At 36.5% G+C, this 26,483-nt stretch overlaps 1 protein-coding gene and 1 long non-coding RNA gene across 3 annotated transcripts in view; one reads left to right on the forward strand and one right to left on the reverse strand.

The window, feature by feature from the left end:
- Positions 1 to 26,483, reverse strand: part of LOC130053757 (uncharacterized) — a 114,819-nt gene that overhangs the window by 75,066 nt on the left and 13,270 nt on the right. The window lies entirely within an intron of this gene.
- On the forward strand, positions 713 to 24,105 carry LOC125672436 (trypsin-1-like). Of its 2 annotated transcripts, XM_048908693.2 has the most exons (8): positions 713 to 1,342; positions 3,590 to 3,770; positions 16,392 to 16,513; positions 17,412 to 17,500; positions 18,599 to 18,888; positions 21,516 to 21,664; positions 23,483 to 23,540; positions 23,716 to 24,105. In XM_048908693.2, exons 3-8 carry the CDS (start codon positions 16,460 to 16,462, stop codon positions 23,847 to 23,849), a joined length of 774 nt encoding a protein of 257 aa, XP_048764650.2. In that variant the 5' UTR covers positions 713 to 1,342; positions 3,590 to 3,770; positions 16,392 to 16,459; the 3' UTR covers positions 23,850 to 24,105. The 2 variants fall into 2 exon arrangements, with proteins under 2 accessions (XP_048764650.2, XP_048764651.2); XM_048908694.2 differs by lacking the exons at positions 713 to 1,342; positions 3,590 to 3,770 and adding an exon at positions 10,441 to 10,550.

A 26,483-nucleotide genomic window follows, 5' to 3' on the forward strand; every position in this document is an offset into this window, starting at 1 on the left:
TCGTACCATGTTTTTGTTTACATATAGACTGCTGAATCGAAAATAGCATGCTTAAAACAAAATGAAATGTGCCAAACACTAGAAACTATTTAATTGTGTCCAGAATTGACTTGTAAATTAAAGAAATCTGCCTTAAACGAAACTTTTACTAGTATATTTAACCCATGTAAACAAAAACATGGCACGAGCCTTGTTTACTTAACAGAGATTTGGGAGCTCTGTATCTCCCATGTACCTCAACAGCTGGCATTCAATTTTTTTGCTGACCATCAAAAATATCTTAGTGAAGCGTTCTAAACATTAAAAATGGAAAAATTGAAAATGTTCAGCTCAAATCGTGTCCATGTCCCTTTAAGAAATCTGAACAGTTTCATGTAAGTATTTTATAAAGTCATCGGAAATGTAATGGTAGTGTTCATGCTATGAGCCGTACATAAACCACCATCACTGTATGAAGTTCGTAATTAAATGCCGATAAACGTCTTGCTGTCAATTTACTTTAATGTGCAGGATTGCCGATATTTTCGGGTCAGAACAATTTGCGCTCTGTCGCGACACACATGTACATGTAGTAAACATATACATTTTCAAAGTGATTAAAATATCATGTTAACTTCTCTCATTTTGATTGGGGTTTGCATCTTTTCAAAGTTTGCTTTTATATGAATGTAATTATTGCAATAGTATATAAGGTGGGTGGGGGTAAACGTCATTGTAATTCTTAAAATTCCTCGGTGTGTAAATTTATTTTCATTTCGTGGAAGATTGTATCGTCGACTGACCAGTTTCGGTGACCTTAGTGATAACGTGTGATTTTCTCATTAATCACTTGGATAGAATGAATAAACAACACACCTACTTTTAAAGTAATTAAATTCCTTTCCTTTCATCCAAAAATTCCAAATCCAGTGGTACTATAATAAGATTTATAGAATTAACTATAAATCCATTTATTTTAGCCAGACTTAAATATATTATATTTCTGAGGATTTTTTCGGAAACACTATTCCGGAATCCTACCGGAAATAAGTTGGCAAATAGAATAGCATTTCCTTTTATGACGAGGCATTTTCGGGAGAACGGTTTGATACCAGTCGAGACAAAATTTTAATTTCCCTTCCCACCCATCCCAAAAAGTTGTAAGAATATGTACTGCGGAAAATGTTTTCAATTTTTCAGGTGAGCTCGATTCTTGGATATAATGCTGGTTATGGGAAAAGAAACAACTACAGTGGAGTGTGTTTGAATAGACTGTCTTGGCAACTTGGGGCCAGATAAAGTACATTTTTGATTACAGAACACAAGAAGAATGCGCGTCTGGTTCCTGTGATTGGACAATATTGTATGTATTGAATTATTTGGTGACAATTTGGTCACATATATATATGATACACTTTGATTGCCGCTCACCGGAATCATAGTCATATGGTTTTTTGTTTAATTGAAAATTGACATTTTAATGATTGATGTTTGGGGGTGATTGCAAATCGTCTCATTGCCGTCAACCGGAATGAGAGGATCTGCTAAATTTGTTGCTTGATTTTATGATATAACATTAGGCAATGATGTGTTTTTGGCCTGTACCATTTCGGTGTCAATACACAGGTGTAATTTTCATGGTAAAATTTTAATGTAAAACTTTAAAATTTTACTCATTGCCTAGTTGCCAAGACCAACAACAGCCACAATGGGGAGGGGGTGTTGTTTTAAAATACAATAAGTGCAAAAAATAAACTTGTATATAGGTAAACATAATGTTATGTCTTTATTTCCATCCCAGGACAAGGTCAGCTTACAAGTACAATGTACACTACAAACTGCTATCATTTTGAAGTTTTACAAGGCTGGTCTATAATAATTGAATATATTTTCGTAACAAAAAACATGTCGCTTTGTGCTCCTAAAACGTTGACGTCACCTATTTCGGTGACCATTGTTAATATTGGTTTGCCAAAACTTTGTAACTGTAAAAACGTATATATACAGGGCGAATGTGCAACGAAACGTCAATTAATGATTGATTGATTGAATATTGTTTTACGTCCCTCTCGAGAATATTTCACTCATATGGAGACGTCACCACTGCCGGTGAAGGGCTGCAAAATTTAGGCCTATGCTCGGGCCGCTTATGGCCATTGAGCAGGGAGATATCTTTATCGTGCCACACCTGCTGTGACACGGGACCTCGGTTTTTGCGGTCTCATCCGAAGGACCTCCCCATTTAATCCCCTCTTACGACAAGCAAGGGGGTACTGAGGACCTATTCTAAGCCGGATCCCCGCGGGACTGTCAATTAATGAAATAACATACCGGTAGTGTAGATTTCTAGATTTTGGTATACTTTATATTAATTTGAACGCGCACACGTAAACAAAAGATCACCGATTCTGGTCAGTCACCGAAATAGGGCAGTCGACGATACATTAATACACATTCATAGCAACGCTGTGGTAAATTTTCTACTTTACTCTAATACTGTACTCAAAATAATAGAAGTGTGTGTGTGTGTGTGTGTGTGTGTGTGTGTGTGTGTGTGTGTGTGTGTGTCAATATTGAATACACCGTTCACAGACACCAACCCTTGCTAAGCTTAATTGTCTATTTCAAAAAAAAAATAAAAAAAATAGAAAACCACGCGAAGATTTTTTCCCAATATACAGTATTGTTTAAGTTTGATTTTGTGTGGTATTCCTCGTTTTTCAAGACTACTGTTATATTATTATTTTTGCATCAGTGTTAAATTACATCAGCGAAAATAAAACTGCAGGGTATAAACAGTAAATCACTGTGTTATTGAAACACTTCGCACTCAAAATTTATCGTCGCTGACAGTTCGAAAAATTCGGTCACTTTGAATCTATAGAAGTTCTTAAAGGTAACGAATTGACGCGACTTCCTATTCACATAAGATGGCCTTATGGCTGAATATCGACAAAAGTGCATATTAAAATAAATTCACAGTAGGAAGTTTATTAGCATATAATTACGAACAGCCTACGATGATTGTGGTTTATATACGTCTTCTAACATAATCACTCCCATTATATTTCTGACGATTTATTAGAATAACCGTAATTGTAAAGCATTCTTACAGATAAAATCTATATCTACGAATTCATCCAAATAACTATTATAATTTTCAAAATGGAAACATTGTTTGTGGAATGGCTGTTTTCAATCCATCAAATGAAAGTCCGCTGTTCATACACTGACAATCTAATACATAGAATAGGACGCTGAAAGAGAAATCAATTTTATCTTCTAGATAGCTTTTGTACATATTGTGACAAGCGGAAATTAAAGTATGTTAAACAAATTTTTAACATGTCAGGTTGTTGCTGTTATGGTTTGCATTTGATTCACACGGAGGCTAACAAAGAAACATCAAGTTTTCAGAGTAAATCTAATTTCAGACATCGTGGCAACTGCATGTAGCAACACCAGTGTTTATTAATGTTTTAAGTGCTGGTCATTATGTAACACTGCACATCAGTATTCTATTTCTAATTATAAGTTATGACAAGTGTTTGAAATGCCGACAAAAAGGGTATGGTGACCAATACTAATTTGCTTTGCAATTTCCTTTCAGATGTGGGGCCCGATTGTTCAGGGAATTTGCAGATTTTATGAAGCTGTATTTGACGAAAGATTTGGTTTTCTCCATCTGTGTTGCCACCAACCATTATCACCGAGTATAACCCAACATGGGGGGTGTTGGCTGTGTTGTGACCTGGGTGTAGGCTACTGAAGCGGCAATATAGATGGTCGAGGTTCGTTTTTGCATAATATCTCAATTTATGGATATGTTTCGCAGGAAAACATGTTTACGGAAGAAAGCATTAATTCAAGAATATATGGAAACAAATATATCCACTTTACACTTTCTAGTTTTATCAAATACCTCAACACAATTCCGATAATCGGGGCAAGTTTGGAACTACATCGTGTCTATGATCAAATATCAGGGCAACGCTTTGTTTTATCGTCACTTTTATATGACCAATAATTACGTGTTACATGTATCTGTATAAGTATGGAATCCCGGCCGTGACAGACCTAAGTCGTTAAAACAGGTAGTGACAGTACCATCGTCAAATGCTTGGCATCAGGTGTGAATGTCACAGGTCCTCGGAGATGACCTTTAAAATGTATGTCGCGTGTCAGAGTTGGTGTGGAACGCTAAAGAACCCTCACTGCTCAATAGCCGTAAGCGCCGAGTATAGGTTTAAATCTGAAGCGTTCACCGGTCTTGGAGACGTCTCCATATGAGTGAAAAATTCTCGAGAGGGACGTTAAACAAGCTACAATCGTTCAATCGTATACTGTCAGTGAATAATAAACTTAGCGTATTCAAAGATATCCACGAAAAATCAATGTTGTGCACGTGGTGTATGCTACATGTTGTGCATGGGGTGTATGCTACATGTTGTGTACGGGGTGTATGCTACATGTTGTGCATGGGGTGTATGCTACATGTTGTACATGGGGTGTATGCCACATGTTGTGCACGGGGTGTATGCTACATGTTGTGCATGGGGTGTATGCTACATGTTGTGCACGGGGTGCATGCTACATGTTGTGCACGGGGTGTATGCTACATGTTGTGCATGGGGTGTGTGCTACATGTTGTGCACGGGGTGTATGCTACCAGATTGATTAATTTGATTGCTATGATTTTTGTAGTATTTTAAAAGACACATCAGCTCATACATTTAGAATTCCCTAATTTTGACTTTAAGGTAGTGAGAGGGGTCGTAATTATATAATATGCACAATATTCACCCACTTTTTAGTCGCACTTCGTCAAAAACATTTCTTAGGCGAACTCGAAAAGGCTTGATGTAAAATGCTGACTCTGGACCTTCCAACTTAACAGCTGTGAAGGTGAAACTTTAAACTTACTGTGCTATTACATGTGCCAGAATAGTTGTATATGAAATGTGGATTCTAAAAAATTCTAAAGAACTTTAAGTAAACCTGAAATCGCAAAACCTCTCTTAAAACAACAACATCAAAACGTATGACTTTTCAACGCTTTACACGACCATTTCTCACGATAAATTTTTGACACCATAGACAGTTGCTTCTTCAACAAAAATGGAATACGGAAATACTTATGTCTAGTGATCAATCATCCAAACAATTATTTTGTTAATCACCACCCTAATTCCACGCACAGGTACTGTGAAGTTGAAATTATAAAAAAAGGGCTAGAGTTCCTCATTGACAATATTGTAACCTGTTACTTGATTTTCTACTTTTAACATGTTCGATCAATAATAATTTGTGACATTGTATTGTGCATTACGATATGTATTCCTTCAGAAGTGGTCTCGTATATTTTGACATGGCTCATGTTTACACGTGTTCCGATAGTTAAGTTATTCATTTACGGGTTTAGAGCTATCTCGAGTCATTCCATGTACTTACGTGCATTCCTTTGAATAATTTCTGTTCTAATTACCAGTTTTAGTTTCACGGGGGGTAGTGGTAGTAATAATATTGGGGAATGTCGGGTGGATATTTACATTTCATGTTTTGGCTGCCATCATCTTTTTACGAGTGCAATATCATCCGTCACTTCCTGTTTGGTGACGAAGATATTTACGATGGTTGTGAGATAGTATTTACTATGTGAATCATTTAGACATGTGAATTAATGTTCTTTAGCATTTTGAGGTTAAGAATTCATTGTTATGTACCACGGGCACTGGAAGTTAATGTAAATATATAGTATGTGCATGTATAAAAAAGGAAGAGTAGGACACTCTTTTTGAGGCAAATTCGGGTTTGGGTTATTGTGGGCGTTTTTCAAACGGCCTGACGCGATGAATCGTTCACATATACCTTACTTTCAATATATGTACGGTTTCTTTCCGTTCCAATGCCGGTCATTCGAAGAAAAAGATGTTTTTACACCTCCAAGTGCCTAAGAATTTCGCTAGACTGTCTTACTTCCGGTTTAATCGCACTGAATCGAAAGGTAAGTTCTGATTGGTCAATGTGATAAACATTTATAAGTTTATGTCATATTCTTATTGGTTGTGAAATAATGATAAGAATATTTGAACTATAAAAACAAACATGGCTCATGTACTTAACCACTAGTCTCTAACACCATCATGAAGTAATAATCCTGAGAATTATTTTTTCTACATATGTATTTATGGATTAGATAACGTGTGTCAATTTAGACTTCAATTTTATTATTGACCTATCAGAACTTACCTTTCGATTCAGTGCGATTAAACCGGAAGTAAGACAGTCTAGCGAAATTCTTAGGCACTTGGAGGTGTAAAAACATCTTTTTCTTCGAATGACCGGCATTGGAACGGAAAGAAACCGTACATATATTGAAAGTAAGGTATATGTGAACGATTCATCGCGTCAGGCCGTTTGAAAAACGCCCACAATAACCCAAACCCGAATTTGCCTCAAAAAGAGTGTCCTACCCTTCCTTTTTTATACATGCACATACTATATATTTACATTAACTTCCAGTGCCCGTGTTATGTACTACATGTAACCAGTCATATCTGAAGGAACTATATTTATTTACGGTATCGTTGTTAGTAACTGTATTCATGCGCACACAAGACAGAGTATGTTTAACCCACATGCATGAAATATTGTGATATTTATTTACTTGTTTAGATTAGCAAATTGAGCTTCTTAATGTGTGTTACTCAGTTTTAATTATTTTTACCTATTGATATTCCTTTCGCGCTTGTACGGTAGCCTGTCCGGGGAAAAGTAGTTCTGTGTGGGAAATTGTGTGGGAGCCGATGCCACCGTACAAGTCGTTGATTGGTTAGAGGCCTGTACGGCATATTTTGATTGGTTAACTATAGTCATGTGGTCTAGGACCGAAGGTTATATAAGTAAGCTCGCTACGTTACTACGGCAGATTTCTACAAATTGATCGGCGGTAACATTCAAATCTCTTAGAAGAAAATTAAGGTGAGACTACTCATAATGTAATAATCATAGTAAAAACTTAGTTAGAAATCCCCTACCACACTGGACAACCAAAACTTGTATTTCTGAAAATTCAGCACTTGTATAAAGCCTGTCGTAGTATACAGAGTTCACCACATGAAGAGATTTTTATTGTGCCTTGTTTTGTTTATTCATCATAATAAATACCGATTAAGACTGAAAAGTTTCTAGTATTCTTCACCAAAAATGGGAGAGAAGTGTGACCGAGATATTGTTTATTGAAGTTAAATGATCTTTGGAATTATCCTGACATGAGTGGATCTGCTGAGTATTCAGAGATATACAAGCAAACCCCTATCCTTGGGTAGCTTACAATATCTTCGTGGTCTTTGGTGATCAGGTCTTCCAACAGTCTTTTGGAATTCCCATGGGCACGAATTGTGCTCCTTTGTTAGCTGACCTGTTTTTAAATTCATGTGAAGTAGAATTCATTCAAAAACTTCCACGTGAGAAAAAAATCTCTTGCTGTGGCTTTCAATTCGACATTCAGATATATCGACGTTTAATCTATTAACCAAAAAAAAAACTTTCATTCAGATGTCGATTCGATATATCACAGTGAACTCGAAATAAAAGACACCACAGAGTCGTCCACATCTGCTTCATACTTAGAAATTGTATTGAAAGTAGATATTAACGGCAAACTTCTCCATAACCAACGTCAACTTCCCATATTTATGTAAGCTATATTCCATTATCACTTGCATATGGTGTTTATATCTCTCAACTGATTCGATACACAAGAGCTTGTTCTGCGTATGGTAAGTTTTTAAATCGATGCAAGCTACTGACAAACAAGTTGATGGTACAGGGGGTTTCAACAGTCTCGTTTAAATTCAGCATTTCGCAAATTCTATGGTCGTTATAACGATCTAATTTGCCAATATAATCTATCATTGGGTCAAATGTTGTCTGACGTGTTTCATACAGATTGTTAGACCGTTCTTGGCACACTGGTTTGTGACTTCGGACAACTCCGTTTACCTGATCAAGATATAGGGCTCACGGTGGGTGTGACCTGTCGACAGGAGATGCTTACTCCTCCTAGGCACCCACCTCTGGTGTGTTGAGAGGTCCGTGTTTGCCCAACTATCTATTTTGTATTGCTTATAGGAGTTATGAGATTGATCACTGTTCGTTATCTTCACTTTTCACCAATATCAAAGCAACGCAGAGATCGTAGATGTTGTGACATTTTTAAATAATCAAAATATCACGATATCTATGCTATTGCATCTTTGTAAAATCACCAATCTTTTATGATTGTAACCCTTGTAGACATTTTATATTTTTGTTTCAGATACCGTAGGTTATCTCGCGTGCTACTACTGTAGCTTCTCGACATGTCATTTCTATATAACAGTAGAACATAGTACCGATAACCATCTCAATGATGTTATTAAATATAGAGAATGTATTTAATTTAATGCTAATTCCTACATAGAATGCTGACAAATGCACCAAAACATATATGTAATAACTCAATCAATACGGACGGACAGGGATAAATACACGCCCCTTTCTCCATCGTGATCAAACCCAAACCAGGGGCGGATTTAGGAATTTCGATTAGGGGGAGCAACTTTGCGAGGCAGTGGATCCAGGGCGAAACCCCCCGGAAGCTTCTGGATTTTACAGATTTTATAGGGCTTGAAATATGTTTCCTATGTGGTCATTTTTACTATTTTCTGTCATTTTTGATAAGGTGAAATTAATAAAATTTTAAGGGTTTTTGGAAATAATGTCAGTTCTCCCATTAAAAGTATTTCAATAAATCGAAAGATTTTGTCATTTATTTCTCCAAGAGTGGAAGAAATTATTGCTTCTTTTTATTATTTGCATTTTTCTAAACAAGAGACCACGATTTACCTTAAATTTGAAAATTTTAGGGGAGGGGGGGTGCGCCTGCTGCGGTCCCCCTTAAATCCGCCACTGCTACCTTGATCGACTTCTATTCATTTACCAATCATGTGAATTTGGTTTATTTCACTTTCAGCCTAATTTAACAATATGAACTTTAATTAAAATCATTCAGAATTATTTAATCTCCTTTCGTTATACATTGAATACCTCAAACAGGATTAATTGGTAAAGTGAACGAAAGAAATAAAATCTGCGAGCTGAACAAGCTTCAAGAAATGTAATTTTCCGTTTAGAAATTACCTGGCATGTAGGCTATCACCTTCTGATGACCAGATCCCTAGATGACGTATGAAAGTCTAGCTTAATCAAATAATTTTATAACAAAAATTGCACCCGCCCAAAATTTAAATTCATGGCCGCCACTCATTTCAACAGACCGCCGCCAATTAATTTATCTGGTGGCTGCCACTTAATTTACCTCGCTACCACCAGATAATACCACCAGTTATTTAAATGGCGGTTCTTTCATTTTGTCTCTATTTTCCAAAATGAAAGTGGGTGCAACTCCCACAACTCCCTCTCTGTTAATTCGTAATAATCAATATGTATGTGTCTTACAATTAAAAGCTTTATCGTTTGTCGAACTTGCCTTCGATTTACAAAGTCATATGAATGTTTACGATACCAAATGTGCGCACGAGAAAATATTAATGTATACTAAATATACCAACGTACCTGCATCGGTTAACCAGGGAATATCTCTCCACCCACTTCTTTGATAACGTTGATTTTCTGTGAATTTCACACATTTTTGTAACAAAATTGTTTAAATTTTTTAAAAGCAAAAACTTTCAAAACAAACTTTTATAAAATCCCTTTTACCTAAACTTGAAACTTCGGGGGTAGGGGCCTTCACTACTTTTTTTTTTTTTTTTTTTTTTTTTTTACATTCTCATCATTTACCGCTACTATCAAACGGAGGGGGGGGGGGGAGGTGGGTCAGCCAATATATCTTGCTTTACATGTGAAAGTAACCAACTTTGCATGTAAAAATAACGGAAATTCAACGATGTCAAATAGTGGAACCGGGCAGGCCTCCCCGGGCTTTACATTGGTATATTTGATTCAATCTCTATCGCATCACCTATGACATCGTAAAAAAGTAGATTTTCGCTCTTTTTGCCAAAGAAACAAGACACATAAATAAAAAAAAAAATATAGTCAGAAGAGTAAACTACTAACAAGATACATGACTGCAAATGATTAACAAATGGTAACACGGATCATGTGATTAGCGTCACGTGTTATTTACTATAAACCAAGTTTATGCATTGTTCACTCTCAACTACCTCGCGAGAGTTTGGAGAAGGCTTCCAAATGAACCCCGCTACCCACTGCGAGGTTTGACTTGTTTTCTCACCCTCAATTTTTTTTAAATATATTTGTTATTTGTAATCGGAACAGCTAGATTTATTGTTGCGTCGTTCAGAAATCTACTTGTAATATCTGATTATACAAAATAGTGCATAGCAAATTCGTATATATTTATACGTACCATTTACAAGGTTAACACTTCTTATCTCCGTTTTCGTGATCATGGCTTTGTCTGTCGTGATTTACGAGTTCCCAATTTTCCATGATCTTCCCCATGCGCTGGTTACTGTGTTGTGTATTGGTTTTTCATCAAGGTAAGACTCTAAGAGAAAATCATTAAAACATGAATTTATCAATAAGGTAATAATTTCTGTATCGGCAGAAGGATTGATGCGTCTGAAAATATACATTGAATAACAACCGTATATAAATGTTGAACTTCCTTTGATTTACAAATTGGAATGATATTAAGATTTACATAATGGAGCAAAATATTCAGAAATCAAAAACCAAAATGACTAAAAGTATGGATACTTATCTGATAGTCTTGACCATTATCTCAGAAATTATGTTTACATGTTAGATGTACTATATATATGAATTTTCGTGAACTGTTATATAACCACTACCAGAAATTACCAATTCCGTTAAATTTTAGGAAAAATACATACGCCACCCAAAATACGATAATGCCTTTTGAAAATAAAATATTCAAAGTGTTTAGTAAAAATTCATTAGATCAACATCGAAACTGTTTGGCTTATATGTAAAACTTATACGGTACCAATGTTGATGCACCAGATGCGCATTTCGACAAATAATGTCTCTTCAGTGATGCTCAAGCCGAAATTTTGGAAATTCGAAATGAAAAAAAAATGGAGACAAATTCGTCCAAGGATCAGAGCTATGCATGAAGGAGATATAATCCTTAATTTTGAAATGAATTTCTAAATTTTATCCCAGCAATTAAATATACATTCGTATTTTCAAGCTAGTAACGAAGTACTTAGCTACTGGGCTGTAGAGACCCTCGGGGACTAACAGTCCACCAGCAGAGGCCTCGACCCAGGGGTCATAATGTAAAACTTATACGGTACCAATTTTGATGTCGATATCACAAAGTCATATAAACGACGTTGTCTTTACATTGTCAATACTGTACTGTATATCAATATTCCTTACAATAATGATGAGAATATGATACTAAAAAACTGACAAATTTATTCCAACCAAAGCAATACTCGTAGCGAAAACATCCATGTTCGAGTTGTTGCAACTTGAGGACGCCTTCAATAAGAAAGTGAATATAACTGATGAGAGCGAAAATTTGATGCGATGATAATTCAGCTGATACATACATTAAATCAATTATTGCTATCGTAAGTTCAATTGAAGAATGCAATAATTACATTAATACGTGCACCATTTCAATTGATATCATGCGAGCATCAATTGAGTTATTGCATCTATGCGATGGAATTATTTTCTCGCGAAAATTAATTTGGAGCTCGGTATAAACAATTTGATTCAATTAAATGCATTTGACGACGTACTTAATTATTCACAACGATTTAAATTTGTAAAAGGAAGTAATGCGCGTATCGATACCTTTAATGAGAGCAACAATTTAATGAAAAGAGAAAAAGTGAAGATAACGAACAGTGATCAATTTCATAACTCCAATAAGGAATACAATATCAAGAGTTGGACAAGTATCAAAGCAAACGGAGTAATCCGTATTCAAAATCAGTATGGGAAGAACGGCCTAACAATTCTCATGAAACACGCCATTCAACATAATAACAGGCTGTATTTGTAAATTAGATAATTATTAACAACCATAGAATTTGCAAAATACCTATTTTAAACGAGATTGTTGAAACTCTTGTAACATCAACTCATTTGTCAGTGGCATGCCTCGATTAAAACATTGATCATACGTAGAACAATCCCTAGAATATGAAGCAGATATGGATTAATCTGTGTTGTCTTTTACTTCAAGTTCATTGGAAATATCAAATCGACATATTACATGTAATATTATTAATAGCTGAAACGTCGTCGACGTACCTACATGTAATTGTCGAGTTGAAAGCCACAAGACAGTTTCTTCTTTTCCTGTAAAAACTTTGGAATAAATTATGTCTCATAAGAATACAAAACAGGTCAGATTATTAGAAGACCTGGTCACCAAAGACTACATAGATATTCAATTTGTCAATACCGCACTCCAGTATATTTTTAATATTAACTTCGATCAGAGTACTTGTGTGTAGAATCAGAGTGGTGTTGCACAAACGAATTTTGTAGATGATTAATCACAAATATGAATATTTCCGAATTTCATTTGTATTGAAGAAGCAGTTATCTATGATGGAAAAATGCTTAGTCTTCATATCTTGAGGAATGGTGGTGTTAAGTGTTAAAGTCGTATGTTTTGATGCTGTTGATTTTGGAAAAGTTCTGTAATTTCAAATTTACTAAGCATTCCTTGAAATGTTTGAGATTTATACCATTTCTCAATTATGTCGTGGCACAATACGTCTGAAGTTTCTCCTTGAAAGCTGTAAATATTTTCATGAGAAGCAAAGCTTATTATTATTATTACTATTATACATTTATATAGCGCTTTATTAGGTCACCTGTTGCTATCTGTTTTTGTCCGTCGTCGTGCGACGTGCGTCGTGCGTTAACATTTGAACATTTTCAGCTTCTTCTCTGAAACCAATTTCAACCAATTTTGGCATATAACATCTGTGGGTGGAGGGGAACAAAAATTGTGAAATTCGTGGTCCCTGCCCCCCTGGGGCCTGAGGGGTGGGGCAAAAACCATCAAAATGAGTGTAATTTTAAAAAATCTTCTTCTTTACTCCTGGACATCAAGAAGCCAAACTGTGGGCATAATTATAATGAGCGTTGAGCCCTCTACCAAAATTGTGAAATTCATGGCCCCTGGGGCAGGGGTTCTTGTGTTAGGGTGGGGCTCTATTGGTCATATAGTGAAAGTGTAAAAATTCTTTGAAAATCTTCTTCTCTGTCTCTGGGTATTAAGTAGACAAACTAATAGCATGGTAATGATGAGCAAGGATGCCTCTTTATACCCCCCGCAACAAGTTGGGGGGGGGGGGGGTATACTGGAATCGGGTTGTCCGTCTGTCCGTCCGTCCGTCTGTAGACGCAATGGTTTCCGGGCTCTAAAGCGTTATCCTTTCCACCTACAGTCACCATATCATACATATGGACTACCCATGTGATGAAGATGTTCCCTATCGATTTTGGGGTCAAAAGGTCAAAGGTCATGCGCACTGGACATCGAAGTAGCAACACTCAGAAAAGAGGTAGTTTATACCTATTACCAACACCCTTTGGGAGATTGGGGTAAGCGGGGGGTATTCTTAGTGAGCATTGCTCACAGTACCTCTTGTTAAAAATTGTGAAATTCATGGCCCCTGGATCAGGGGTTCTGGTGCTAGGGTGGGGCTCTATAAGTCATATAGTGAAAATGCATTATTTCTTTGAAAATCTTCTTCTCTGTCCTTGGGTATTAAGTAGACAAACCAATAGCATGGTTATGATGAACAAGGATGCTTCTTTCAAAATTGTGAAATTCATGGCCCCTGGGTCAGGGGTTCTGGTATTAGGGTGGGACCCTATTGATCATATAGTGAAAATGCATTTTATTTCTTTGAAAATCTTCTCCTCTGCTGCTGGGTATTAAGTAGATAAACTAATAGTATGATAATGATGATCAAGGATGCTTCTTTCAAAACTGAAATTTATGGCCCCTGGGTCAGGGGTTCTGGTGCAAAGGCGGGGCTGACCACATAGCTATTCAATGTTTCTTCCATCCAAAAGTAAAATTCTTATATTTAAACACAAACCTAATTCAAACATTGGAAGGTTGATACTCAGGTGACCTATAAGGCCCCTGGGCCTCTTGTCTAATTAAGGCAATAACCCTAAAACCCTTTACATGTAAAAACAAAGAACGATGAATATATAGAAAAGGGCATAAAATAAAACTAAAACTGAGGTGGGTTTTTTCTTCTTCTTTTCTTTCTTTTTTAGAATAACTGTATATATAAATACGCAATCACAGATCAAATGGAAGTTTAAAAAGGTATCCAGGGGTCCGTGTTTGCCCAACTCTCTATTTTGTATTGGTTATAATAGGAGTTATGAGATTGATCACTGTTCGTTATCTTCACCTTTCATTTCAACATCAAGCATGCATCTCTGCTGGTGGACAGTCTGTCCCCGAGGATACTTATCGCTCGATATAATGTTCTTTCATGAATATAAACAATAACGATACAATACTGGCTGACACGTCGCCCAGTATATAAAGTTGTCACTCTGTAGAATCTATAAGGGGCACAGGCTCCAACAATTTGGTTGGTGTCCCTCGGATTATCCTTCGAGATATATATGATTTGTCGTATGTATAATCAAATAATAATCAGCTTTGGTACAAAAATCAAAATTCATATACTCAAATAAAAGATTGTCGTGTTCCTTTAAGATGCAAGGTGAATATAACGAACAGTGATCAATCTCATAACTTCTACAAGCAATACAAAATAGATAGTTGGGCAAACACGGACCCCTGGACACACCAGAGGTGGGATCAGGTGCCTAGGAGGAGTAAGCATCCCCTGTTGACCGGTCACACTATGAATGAACACGATTATCTATTTTTTTTTTTTTTTGATGATTCCTTTTCAGATCTTATGTTCTTGAGCTCAAATTGGACCGTAAAAACTTGTAAAACTTGTAATCGTACTTATACTCCAACTGCCCTTTCAAAAGACGAAATTCTTCAAAACCATACTTCCGTTTTAGGCACATTTAATATCCCAGTCAATGGGTCGGATGAATATGAGTTACCGTACCTATACTGGATTCCTAAACTTCATAAAAACCCTTACAAACAAAGATACATTGCTGGATCTAGAGAAGGTACATTGTGCATATATGTAACTCGTAACTTCACATTTAACAGTTTATCAACGTATTTTAACTTATACCATTAACGTGGATGAATTAATACGAGATGGCATTACTGTAGGTAAATAGTCCTTACGATTAACTTTTTTTTCCCATCACAGCCCATAGGGCAAGCGAGAGTATAAAAATTTGCCGCTCAAATAATTTTTACTACCCCAAATGCTAGCTGTACAATAATGATTCACAATGTCAAGTTTCTACATTTAAAATGAATGTTACAATTTGGATTGCAAGTTTAACACAAGAGTTCAAGCTCTCTTTCAACTTCTAAATTCATAAGATTTAATATTATCCCCTTATTACAGTCGCGTAGTCGTACCGAGTGACGATGGATGGGGGGTGGGGGTAGGGGCGCAGACTGCTATTAATAATCGTGTTCATTCATATTTTGACGACCTTGGTTAACTCTAAAATTAATTTTTAAATTAAATTTTAAATGTATTTTGTATCATATTCCGTTTATATATTGATGATTCAAATTTCCCCTGTATGATTAGATCTAGTCTATAACAAAGGGGAGTGGGGGGTGGGGGTGGGGGGGGGGTGGGGGGGGGGGTGGGGGGGGTTCGAGTAATAGAATTATAAGATTATTGATGACTGTACATGTAAGCATAACTAAAATTTCAGCATAAAATATTAATACAGAAAATTCCGATCTACAGAGCAAATGTTCAACCCACCGTGAATACTTTCTGCAACAAAGTCGTCATCTGTGAAGTCTGAAGACTGGTGTTTCCGGCGCACGACGCGGTGTGGAACGTGAAACGATCGTTGTCGCTGTTACGTTTGATGGCAATGAACCACTTGTTTTTTTTAAAGCTTCATTTCCCGGGAAGCCTACCCCCGCCCCCGTTTGCACATCAAAAAACTTGCACTCTCATATTAAATCTTATGTACACCGGAAGTCAACAAGGACGTAAACGAGTCTTGCGCCACCTATGTTTGAAATAGGGGAAAGAACTGACAAATGTTGGCAATTCATATGCATTCGTCTAACCTCTAGACCACCCCAGCGGTATACCAAATATGTAATTAAAAGCTAAGTTCGTTAAAAAATAAGTAAAGATAATGAGTCTTACAAAGACAATGTCGTTACAAGTTTCGTTAAACGAAATGATAATATTAATACAACATAAAATACTCCACAGTGGGTCAAGCATGCAGTAGCTGTGGCCATCCTGCCAGGCCCCCATCACAACAACATCACAATGACCATATGCACCGAGTTATCGGCGGTGAGGAGACTCGCATGGGATCCCTCCCGTGGATGGTAAGTACACATTTGACTGAATAGTATTGTGTTTTAAAAAATCTATTAGGAAAAATGATTTTGAATTCGATCGTTGTCATTGACACTATTATCAATACACCAAGTCATTGGTAGTTCTATACCAGTTCTTTCACTTTGGCTATCAAATCATTGGCTGTATATTTCCATTCAGTTTTAGTTTAGATTGTGCGTTGATATGTACCAAATATTTCATAGTGTCGATGTACTACATGTATACCAAACTGTGTTTTTGTACATAGATATCTACCGATAAAATAGCTATCATAATTGTTTTATGAAAGCTTACCATTTTTTGACCTTTGCTACCATTGTCCTTAATTTTTAATAATGTTTTGTGTGAAATAGGATAGAGCGTTCTAAACGTTTTAGAAAATGTGCCTTTTGTTGCACACCTGGACAGTAAAATATGTTCCAATCAGTCGTGTAGATCTGTAGTACCTGAAGTGTTCATTTTATTGGTTGCTATGGAAATTCCATTGGATAAGTTGCCAGGTAACCATGTTCCATAGATTATACATAGCTAGGTAAATTGAGAAATGTTAATTGCAGGTTTCTTAAACTTCCGTCCCGTTTATATTTATAATCATTTAGCGATTATCATGAAAGGTGAAGATAACGAACAGTGATCAATCTCATAACTCCTATAAGGAAATTAAATGCAAAATAAAGTGTTGGGCAAACACGGGCCCCTGGACATACCAGAAGTGGTATTAGGTGCTTGGGAGGAGTAAGCATCCTCTGTCGACCGGCCACACTCGCCGTGAACCCTATGTTTTGATCAGGTGAACGGAGTAATCCGTAGTCAAAATCAGTGTGTCAAGAACGACCTAACGTCAGACAGCATTTGACCCAATGTTTATTATTATCATTTCCTAAGGCAATGCTGACGGAGAACGGAGCTCAAGTTTGTGGAGGATCAATCGTTTCAGACAGACTCATTCTGACAGCGGCCCATTGCTTTGAAAAGTATAATTTTTTATTTCATTTACATTCATTCCTAGTGGACACTTTAAAAATTGAATCATATAATGCATCCCCCTATCAAAAACGCAAAATTAGATACTCTGTTTTGGAGTTTTGACGAGCATGACGCTTATAGACTGAAGTTCAAAAAGTACATTTATTCGAAAGCCATTAAAGGCCGGTATTGGTTTTGATGCTTCATTAATTAATTTCTACAATAAATATATGTACAAGGGAAAGCAGAACGCTAATTGGTTTGTAAATCATGCTTCATTTCTTTCAAAACAAAACTTCTATCGTATTACTGTATACAGGGAAAATATTCGCCCCTACCCCTTCACCTCGTTTACCCCCCCCCCCCCCCCCCCCCATTTCTTCCCCACTTCCCGTTTTATTTTACCACTTTCGCCCTCGTTGTCAATGGGCGAATTTTAAGACCGGGCAGACCCGTTTTCTCTCCTATCTCTCTTTCATCACAACTATGTCTGGGCGAATTTAAGACAGAATGCAACTGTTCGCAAATATAGAAAGGCGAAAATAACCCTGTATTCAGTACCAACATACTGGGCGAATTTGTTGCTCATAAACTGGTTAAAGTTTTGGTTTATGAGTTTGAAACTAGTTTTCAAACCAGTTTTGGTTTCAATCTGGTTTACAGTGAAGAAACAAATGAACAGTTTAAATTTGAATTATTACACATATGACAAATAGTATAAAATATCTTGCAGCAATGATTCTGAAAGTCCCCGATAATCTCCGACTCGAAACTGCATACCGCACATTTCAAAACCACAGGTGATGCCGTCGACATGCTGGATTGATTTCCCGCCTCTCTCGTAAACCGAATGAACTGCCCCCAGAAGCGGTTTAGTTGGTTAAACGAACTGTTTTAAGTGTTGGTAAAAACAAATTTGAAAAAAAAAGTTCTGGTATTAAACTAGTTCAAAACCAGTTCGAAAAACAAACTGATTTACTAAACTGATTCGAACCTAGTTTAAGCGCAACAAATTCGCCCACTAACTTCGAAAGCTACTTATAGAACCACTGACGTATTGATGCGATGTTTTTATGATAACTAGAATATCCTATTTTAACCTACAGAGCAGAGAGTCTAGATGTTAGACGATGGCGGGTCATCGTTGGAAAACATCACCTTCTTTTTCAGGACTTGTTTGAGCAGACACACACCATAAATCGCATCATCATGCACGAGGGATATGACAATGTTACAGTTAGAAATGATATTGCAATACTTGTATTGAACAATCACGTGATGTACAACAGCTTCGTCATGCCAGTTTGCTTGCCTGGGTTTTCTTTGAGTAGCCTACTCTCACACCACGGTCATTCCACTACGTATGGCATTGTAGCCGGATGGGGAATCACTCGAGGTATGGATTACATCCTTTGAATCTTACTTTAAAAGCTATTTTCATTACTGTATGCATGAGAAAAAATATATACGAGAAATGATCGTAGATCTGGAAACATTAAACATGTATAAGGTACCGTCCTAAGTCAGCTACCTAAAACTGCTATTAATATTCCGTTGAAACGAAAGTTCAAATTTTCTATGAATCTTTCTGATAAAATAACGAGGAAAAAAGACATTTATCGCGATGTGGGAATATAAAAACTTATCCAAATATTGCTTAGCCACCGCGCCTCTCAGTCACGTCAGAAGACCCACTATTGACCTGCATACCAAACCTGCAACTTTGTTGCGAGGGGTATAAAAATTACATAAAACACAAATGTGGCCAACAACACCAACAGTTAGATAAATAATAGGGACGATCTGTCCCTTACTCAGGACAAATGAAAAAGCTCCATTGATAACAGGCATTCTGAGAGTATTGCATGGCAATACATAGTCCCCTAACGGTTTCATAAATTACTGTACCACATCAATATTCAAAGTTCATTGTGTAAGATATGGTAAAAGGGAAAATTGGGGAACCAGGATAGGAATGGTTGGAAATCAACTACTATTCGAGTAGAGACTAGACCGGGAATAAAGACAAATTTATAATTGGGTTTAGGTCTTTAACCAAATCAATAAACTGTGACATGTAGGTGATCATGAATAATTTAGCTATATTGTTGTATTACTATGCTAGATGTTTTAATGAGTGTAGTATTCTTAATTCTTATTTACAGAGATAAGAAACTTGGATGTAAACTAACAATTCGTGCAATTTTACTAAGTCCAAGGGCCATAACTTAATGAAAAATCAACGGACCGAGACGATATCCAAACTTGATCTGTAACTTGTTATGACAAAGCAATGTACCAAATATCAAATGAATATCTGCAAGCACAGCAAAAAAAGTCCGGAAAACTGATAATTCATACTGTTTTTCTAAGTCCAAGGGCCATAATTAAATGAAAAATCAACGGATCAAGACGAAATGGGAACTTGATCTGTAACTTGTTATGGCAAAGCAATTTACCAAATATCAAATGAATATCTGCAAGCGCAACCAAATAAAATTATGGAAAACTGATAATTCATGCTATTTTTCTAAGTCCAAGGGCCATAACTAAGTGAACAAGCATTCTGAGAGTATTGCATGGCAATACATAGTCCCCTAACGGTTGCAAAAATTACTGTACCACAACAATAATCAAAGTTCATTACATAAATTATGGTAAAAGAGAAAATCGGGGACCCAGGTTAGGAATGGTTGGAAATCAACTACTATTCGAGTAAAGACTAGACCAGAAAAAAAGACAAATTTATAATTAGCTTTAAGTCTTTAACCAAGTCAATAAACTGTGGCATGTAGGTGATCATGAATAATTTAGCTATATTGTTGTATTACTATGCTAGATGTTCTAATGAGTGTAGTATTCTTATGTACAGAGATAAGAAACTTGGATGTAAACTAACAATTCATGCTATTTTTCTAAGTCAAAAGGCCATAACTTAATGGAAAATCAATGCACCGAGATGAAATTCGAACTTGATCTGTAACTTGTTATGGCAAAACAACATACCAAATATAAAATAAATATCTGCAAGAACAGGGGAAAAAAGTGCGGAAAACTGGACTGACGGACGGAGCGCAAACCTAAAGTCCCCATCTACTTCGTCGGTAGGGGACTAATAAAATCTTTGCGAAATTACAGAAAATTGATTTACGTAAGCAAGCGAATTCTACGTAAAACGCCACACATGAGCCTTCTCATACAGAACTTTGATTGATTGGGGTTTTACGCCATTTTGGCAATATTTCAGCCATTTTATGGCGGTTAACTAATTGAATGATGTTTGGTTGTGAGTGTTTGAGTTTCCCTGACGGCCCCCAGTGAGCCTACTCTTTTTCGAACATCAGGGAAACGATATTTTGCGTGCCAAGGGGTTGTGATCCTTGACACGGGACACCCGTTAACGTCCCATCCGACGGACATAAAGTTAAAAATATATAGAGGTTAAAAACTAAAATCAATTCGTGTATATAAACAGTTGTATTATAAAAGTTTTAAAAAAAATTCTGTAAAAGTCGCATTCTTGTAAATATTGTATAATATAATGATTGTCAATATTTGTAAATAGTTCTTTCATTGATTGTACTTATTAAAAAGTCTATTTCGTATGGGCGAAAAAGTCTATTTCGTATGGGCGTAAAATCACTACATTCTAAAAGAATGTGATGTATAGTTAATGTACAGTCACAAGATATGCATTCAGGCCGAGGTTCTCTGTTTAGTAGGTACGAATGGGTCAATTTTGAATGTCCGATGCGTATTCTTAAAATAATCACTTCGTCTTGACGTTTCATTACGATGTTACACGATTTGTTTACTTTCTTTTGAATAGAATAAAGTTTACTTGTGTCACAGAAATCCCAATAGATTTGCCAAATAGAATTAACATATAGTTTTATGAAATATTTAAAATCAGTGTATGGAATTTTGACGTGAACTTTGATGTAACGTTAAATTACTTCATAGATGCATACAGGTGCAAGTACGTGTTCCTATTTGTAAATGTGTACGTTCTTCTTCCTGCAGAGGATTATCCAAAATACGTCCTGAACCAGGTGACTCTTCCAATCCTGAACGATCGAGTATGTGCCGCACACGATTGGTACGGTAGTCTTTTCCTGCCTCAGACTACATTCTGTGCAGGGTACGAACAAGGCGGAAGAGATGCCTGTGCTGTAAGTTTGTTAGTTTTCCAAAATTGTATCATATGCAGACATAATTTTGCAATTTTTACAAACAGTTTTGTAATTAATTGTAGAATATACTCGAATTTTGGGAGTTTTCTTTCCCTATAAATCATGTGTCGTCCTAATAAGGATGGGAGACTTTATAGTTTGATGAGAGATGGGCAAGCGTTTCTTCGTTAATAATGGTTTCTGGGTGATAAAGAATAAACTTCGACCAGATATTTGGAAGTATATTATTTACCACAAAGCACTGAACATTTTGCTTCGACATTTCCGAATTAAAAACCTTGATCATTCGAAAATCAGCCAAATTTTTATTTTCGACTGATGACTTATTTTATTTGCTTGGATTTTGATTTACACTGATCGAGTATTTTTCAACAATAAACTGGAGTATTTTGAAAAAATGCACATTGTTCAAGGCTGTAGTTGCATTGTATGAAGGCACCTACCATATCTTAAGGTCATATTCAATGGACTCTCGACTTTCACTTTAATGTACCGGGTGCTTAGAGAAGAAACAGCCACTACAATGTACCTACGTTAGACGTTTTACATACAGGTTTGACGCTGTGTCGGGATCGAGATTCGGCCCGCGATACGAGCGCCGACCGGTCCGATGATGACACTCAAATGAAATGAACTTAATTATTACCACAGCAAAATTTTACTGGAAAACATTGAACACGATCGCGCCGACTACAAATAACCACATTCACATTCAGTACGTCAGAGGAAAATTATGAGAGGAAGACATTTATATCCATTATTATTGAGATCAAAAATCAAAGTCGTATCTTGAATATTTTGGATGCTCAGGGGCGGTTCCAGGAATTGTGGTTACAGGGAGCGCAACTTTATGAGGCAATGGGTGCAAGGCGAAGCCCTGGTGGGGGCCCAGGGGGCGAAGCCCCCGAAAGCTCCTGGATTTTACCGATTTTATGGGGCTTGAAATATTTCTCCTATTAAGTCATTTGTACTATTTTCTATCATTTTAATAAGGTGAAATTAATACAATGACCCAAATTCTAAGGGGTTTTTGGAAAAAATTAAGTTCTCCCAATAAAGTAATTAAAGAAATCAAAGGATTTTGTCATTTATTTCTCCGAGAGTGGAAGAAATTATTGTTTCTTTTATCGTTTAGTACATTTTCCGAAACAAGATACCGCGATTTACCTTAAATTTGAAAATTTTAGGGGGGGGGGGCGGGCGCCAGCTGCGCCCCTCTAAATCCGCCACTGATGCCTACTCCTCCTAGGCACCTGATCCTACCTCTGGTGTGTCTAGGGGTCCGTGTTTGCCCAACTATCTATTTTGTATTGGTTATAGGAGTTGCGAGATTGATCACTGTTCGTTATCTTCACCTTTCTTCATATTTCTTAATCAGTACATGTACTATAGTAAGAGAAGGAGTTAAGCGTTAAGCATAGGTCTAAATTTGTGGTACTTCACCTACATTTGGTGACGTCTCAATATGAGTGAAAAATTCTGGACGGTACGTAAAACAAACAAACAACCTGTCTAACTAGGTCAACAAAGGGTTTGTAACAGACAATTTTAACACGCGTTGTTATACGCTAATTTAATGAATTTATCTACCAAGTGGCTCTTCGAGAAAAAGATATAGAAATTTAAAAGACGTCAAAACGGATAAATGTGATAGATTAACGATCACGTCTTCTGAGTCTCATCCCCGAAAGACTGTGGTCTTGTTGCACATCTTATTTTTTGTTATAAGTTCTTTATCTGGTTTGTGCAGTTTTGTGGATACTACAATTTAATCTTGATGAATTGATATCTTTACAGGGAGACAGCGGAAGCCCCTTTATAATAAAATACCATAATGGAATATGGGTGCAAATCGGTATGTTCTAGCTTATGTACAACATAATCTTGAATTTGATTTCTTCAGGTGTGGTTATAACACGCGATTAAAGCACGTGTATTTTTTCGAATGATCGTTTAATAAATATAATTTTATCTTAATCTAATGAGTACTTAGGATATAGATGTAAATGAAAACACCACTATGATTTTAGGTATCACAAGTTGGGGACTTGATTGCGCACAGCCACGCCTTCCCGGAATATACACTGACGTCACGATGTACATGACGTGGATTAAGCAAAAGGCAGAAATGTGCAACGTATACTTTCCATATTTTGCAACTTGATATTTTCCGCTTTACTTTCATTCAATTCACTATTCTGTATTCCTTTAGTTCGAACAGTTTAGATTTCTTGTGTGGTTTTCACTCGTTACAAGAAAAATATTAAGAAATTTATATTGATGTACAGAATATGAATAAGGCTAATTTCAGTATAAATGTATCAGGTCGTTTTTCATATTGAAAATATTGTAAGCTGGTAAGCTATTTAATTTCTTCTGATGATATTTCTGGTTGGTACATTAAATGTTTATTTTTTCTATCTCATCGTTGCTCTTGCTTTTCGTAAGAGGCGACTAAATGGGACGGTCCTTCGGACGAGACCGCAAAAACCGAGGCCCCGTGTCACAGCAGGTGTGGCATGATAAAGATCCCTCCCTCCTCAAAGGCCTACGTTTTGCAGCCCTTCACTGGCAATGGTTTCGTCTCCGTTAGTGAAACATTCTTGAATGGGACGTTAAACAAGATACAACCAACCAACCTGTACGAAATAATGGCGAGGATAACACAAAATATATATCAACCTATTTTCATGCTTTACGTTTCGCTAACTGTGATATACACCAACGACCATTAATATCTGTGAGTGTCACGACCGATACTGTGAGAGTTTGTAACGACCATTAATATCTGTGGGTGTCACGACCGATACTCTGAGAGTTTATAATGACCTTTAATATATGTGGGTGTCCGGAGCGATCTTGTGAGAGATTGTAATGACCATTAATATCTATGGGTGTCCGGAGCGATCTTGTGAGAGATTGTATCGTAAAGTGGCTGTCGTTCATCAAACGGGTACTGTCCGCGAAAGAGATAATTATGCCCCCCCCCCCTTCCCGGAAGGCCGACAAATTGTTTTAGTGTGAATTATTTCATCTTCCGCTTCTTATACAAAGTTTGTCCGGGCCATAATTTTTTGTTGTGTTTTGACATATGTGGGTATAGCATGATAAAACAATGTGTCTCGTACCATTTGTGATGACATTTGACCATAATCTTTTATATGAAGGTCAACTAATAGAAATCTTTGGGCATTTTTTTTTGTGGTCAGGGCGATAATTTTTTTTTGTCTTTTAACATAGACCTTTGATATTTGGTATGTCGGTATACCATGATCAGACAGTGTGTCACGTGTCCTTTTGATGACCTTTGACCTTTTATGTAAAGATCAAATAATAGAATTTTCGGTCATTTTAGTTGTTTGAATCATAACTTTTTTCTCTTTTGATATCGGTCTTTAATATTTGATATGTGGGTATATCATGATAAGACTGTTGCATGCATTTTTTATTACATTGATCTTTTATGTAAAGATCAAATAATAGATTTTAGGGCATTTTTTGTCCGGATCTTAACTTTTTGTCTTTTGAAATAGGCCTTTGATATTTGGTGTGTGGGTATACCATGATAAGACAGTGTGTCGTGTTCAATTTTTGATGGCATTTGGTTTGTTATTAAGTTTAATTTACTATCGCATCATCTTCGTAAGCCAAATGTCCGATTAGCTTACTCTCGTCCCCTCCCCCCCCCCTTTCTTGGCGGATTTAGTCGCATTTCTAAGACTTCAAAATATCGCGCTTTGGCTTTCCAAGGCATCCAATCAAATCGCGTCATACATACAGTTTGGTTTGAGTAATGGCGGTCCCCATGTCTAGCCCGTGTTGTCACCTTTGCCTTGCCATTTTGTCTAAAAAACAAAGACGGGCGATTTTCGGAGAAAGTTTTTGGGTTTACGATCAACTTCTAGAGATAATCGATCATGTACCTCACCCAAATGACGATAAAGCACGGTATGTGCTGGAATAAACTGAACAAACTCAGCAAAATTGAGTACAATATCAAAACGAAAGTAGAAACGCTGAAATATGAATGAATTGTATTGATATGTGATTTCCGCCTTAAAGTAATTCCACCCTCCTGTGATGTCATCAGAATTTGCAAAAATCTATGATTTATTTAGATTTACATGTATGCATTATAGGAACATAAATTTTATTGGAGTCTTTTCTGATAGTTATTGTAAACAAGAGACCCATGGGCCTAGAATCGCTCTTCTGATACATTGTAGAACAGGCAAAAATTCTCACTAACCAAGATTCATCAATTAACAAGGTTTTAAAGACCTACCACATGATAGTGTATGAAGGGGATATCATACAGTACACTATTAGATTAGGCAATCAAAATAATTACAAAATGAAGTTACTTAACCTACGTGCATATCTGGGTAGTACATATTTCTCTTCTACATGCATTGAGTTTTTTCAAGGGACATAGAGACGGTTGGGGTGCTAAATACCGAATTTACTATGCATACAATTAGAACAAGGAGATCGCATTGTATTTTGTCCGATTTTTAATGCAATTACATTTCATGCCATTGTTGGAGAATGGTTCTTAAAACCAGTATCAACAAAATTGTTTAACCTTTTCAGCTCTGTTGAAATAAAAAACAAAGAGTGAGTTAAGTGACAGAATAGCATTTTTAATGAATTTTTCTATATTTTTCAAAGATTTGGCAATATGTTTTATTAATGATTGACAAGGTTTGATGATCCTTGGGTTTTTAGTTTGAAAGATGTATAGATTTGCCCCCCCCCATAAAAGCAAAAGTAGGTCACAGTGACCTACCTTTTAGCT

The sequence above is a fragment of the Ostrea edulis genome, chromosome 4 (genome assembly GCF_947568905.1).
Source record: "Ostrea edulis chromosome 4, xbOstEdul1.1, whole genome shotgun sequence".
Lineage (NCBI taxonomy): Eukaryota > Metazoa > Mollusca > Bivalvia > Ostreida > Ostreidae > Ostrea > Ostrea edulis.